The 3,007-nt window shown below is 32.5% G+C and overlaps 1 protein-coding gene across 1 annotated transcript in view; it reads left to right on the top strand.

The window, feature by feature from the left end:
• Positions 1-3,006, top strand: part of LOC102679282 (homeotic protein proboscipedia-like) — a gene marked incomplete at its 3' end in the record, with an annotated part of 49,696 nt that extends 46,690 nt beyond the window's left edge. The window contains exons 3-4 of the mRNA XM_006611848.1: positions 2,325-2,467; positions 2,725-3,006. Of these exons, the coding sequence (XP_006611911.1) occupies positions 2,325-2,467; positions 2,725-3,006 (425 nt within the window). The remainder of the gene's footprint in view (positions 1-2,324; positions 2,468-2,724) is intronic.
• Between the last annotated feature and the right edge of the window lies 1 nt (position 3,007).

The following is a 3,007-nucleotide window of genomic DNA, read 5'->3' as shown; positions in this document are numbered from 1 at the left end:
TCTAAGGAGGGAGGGAGGGAGGGGATTGAGAAGAATGGAGGATTCTTCGATTGAAAATTTTTCTCATCTTTCGTTTCGTTTTAATATTTGCATAGAATGAAATAATGTTTTACTGTTTCGATTTGAGGTAAAAGAAGCTGAGAAAAGTGAAAAGTGCAAGTTGTTGCGTTGTTTGATAGGAAACTGAAAAATTAAAAATTCTTGAAAGAGAATTTTCATTTTTTCATTTTAAATTTGCATAGAATAAAATAATGTTTTACTGTTTCGCTTTGGGCTGGAAGAAGATGAGAACCATAGTGAAAAGTGCAGCTGATGACAATTGTTGCGTTGTTTGATAGCGTGGAAACTGAAAAATTAAAAATTCTTGAAAGAAAATTTTCATTTTTTGATTTTAAATTTGCATAGAATAAAATATTTTACTGTTTCGCTTTGAGATAAAAGAAGTTGAAATCGTTGTAAAAAGTGCAGATAGTGATAGTTGTTGCGTTGTTTGGTAACTGAAAAATTAAAAATTCTTGAAAGAGAATTTTCATTTTTTGATTTTAAATTTGCATAGAATAAAATAATGTTTTACCTTTTCGCTTTGTGCTGGAAAAAGCTGGTCGTTTTAGTAGCGAAGAAATTAAAAAATTAAGAATTCTTAAAAGAAAATTTTCATTTTTTGATTTTAATATCTTATATATCAAATTTGTATAAAATAAAATAGTATTTTGTTCTTTCGCTTTGTGGAAGAAGCTGAAAAATGCAGGTGATGACAGTGATTCGTTTGATAGAGAAGAAACTGAAAAATTAAAAATTATTGAAAGAAAATTTTCATTTTTTGATTTTAATATTTACATAGAATAAAATAATATTTTACTTTTTCGCTTTGAGATAAAAGAAGTTGGAATCGTTGTGCAGATAGTGATAGTTGTTGCGTTGTTTGGTAACTGAAAAATTAAAAATTCTTGAAAGAAAATTTTCATTTCTGGATATTTTTAATTGCATATCATAATTTGCATAAAATAAAATAATGTTTTACCTTTTCGCTTTATGCTGGAAAAAGCTAAAAAATGCAAGCGATGACAGTGATTCCGTCGTTTTTTAGTAGCGAAGAAATTAAAAAATTAAGAATTCTTAAAAGAATATTTTCATTTTTTGATTTTAAATTTGGAAAAAGCTGAGAACCGTCGTGAAAAGTGCAGGTGGTGACAGTTGTTGCGTTGTTTAGTAATACTGAAAAATTGAACATTCTTGAATGAATATTTTCATTTTTTGATTTTAATACTTTTAATTGTATATCGAATTTTCATAAAATAAAATAAAATAAAATAATCTTTTACCCTTTGTGCTGGAAGAAATTGAAAAGTGCAGATAATGACAGTGATTCCGTCGTTTTTTAGCGAAGAAAAATTAAGAATTCTTAAAAGAAAATATTCACTTTTTGATTTTAATATCTTATATATCAAATTTGCATAGAATAAAATAATATTTTATCTTTCTTTGTGCTGGAAGAAGCTTGTTTGACAGAAAACTGAAAAATCGAGAATTCTTGAATGAATATTTTCATTTTTTGATCTTAATACTTTTAATTGCATATCGAATTTTCGTAAAATAAAATAAATATTTCAAGACAATTTCAAATAACGAATAACACGAGATTTAACAAAGAGATCGTTCGAAGCTTTTATCCTCTCGCTTTGCGTTGGAAGAAATTGAGAACCGTCGTGAAAAATGCAAATAATGATTGCATCATTTGCATTCTAGAAAACTGAAAAATTCTCAACTGAACAATTCTCTATTTTCATTTTTCGATCTATTGTACATCGAATCTTCGAATAGAATAAAATAAATTTTTCGATTTTGAGTATCTTACTTGAGTCCGATTTTTCCGAATAGAACACAAAATAAAAGCTCGAGAATAAGATCGAGGCAATTTTCAAGCCTACGTAATTTAACGAATAACGCGAGCCTCGTAAGAAAGAGGCTTTCTTGCGAAGAAAAAAACCCTACTGATTTATATGTTAATCTCCGCGGGAACAAGCGGCGCAATTATAATTTCTAATCGTCCCTCATTAGCATCGAGATTGAGATGACTAATTGCCAGTTTCTGGATCTAATTTTTATTAGTAGACCGTGTCACTTGCACTACTGGTATTGCATTACTGTAAAGAATGAAAAAAAAAAGAAAAATCTAAGATGTACAGTTCGATAGCACAAAAGAATATTCACGCTCTAGTGGTAAAACTACGATTCTAGATCCGATTCCATTGGCGGCGCATTTTCCATTGGAAGAATGGAATAAGAAAAAAAAGAAAAAAAAAACACTCGCGGTTACGTTGCAGAAAACGGACTGCCAAGGAGATTACGCACGGCCTACACGAACACGCAATTGCTCGAGCTGGAAAAAGAATTCCACTTCAACAAGTACCTGTGCAGACCCCGAAGAATCGAGATTGCGGCATCCCTCGACCTCACCGAAAGGCAGGTAAGAGAACAGATAACGCGACGATAACTCCTCTTCCCTTCTCCTCCAAAATCCTCGATTTTATTCATTCGTCCAACGAAAACAATCCATCTTTCTTCCATCTTTGTTTTCCTTTTTCAACGAATCACGAAATCCTCCTCCGTAATCAATCCTCGAAAAGAAACATAAAAACATAACAATTTAATTTCATAATAAAATAATTTCTATAATTTATATAACAAATAACAACAATAGAATAATAATTTTTCACTCTCCAGGTGAAAGTGTGGTTTCAAAACCGGAGGATGAAGCACAAGCGTCAAACGTTGAGCAAGGAGGACGGGGACGAGAAGGACGGTTCGGCGTCCGACGGGATGGAGAAGTCCAAGGGTGAGAAATTGTTGGCGATCGACAACGAGGAGAAGAAGAGTTGCCACAACTGTGATATCTCGAGCGTGGGCGACCCTGTTGGCAGCACCCTCTCCGGCGACGTGACCGAGCTCACCTCGTCCTCCAATCGTCGACTCGTCAACAACAACAACAACAACAACAACAACAACA

Source organism: Apis dorsata, unplaced genomic scaffold (genome assembly GCF_000469605.1).
Source record: "Apis dorsata unplaced genomic scaffold, Apis dorsata 1.3 scaffold_93, whole genome shotgun sequence".
Lineage (NCBI taxonomy): Eukaryota > Metazoa > Arthropoda > Insecta > Hymenoptera > Apidae > Apis > Apis dorsata.
This window is presented reverse-complemented; position numbering and strand designations above follow the sequence as displayed.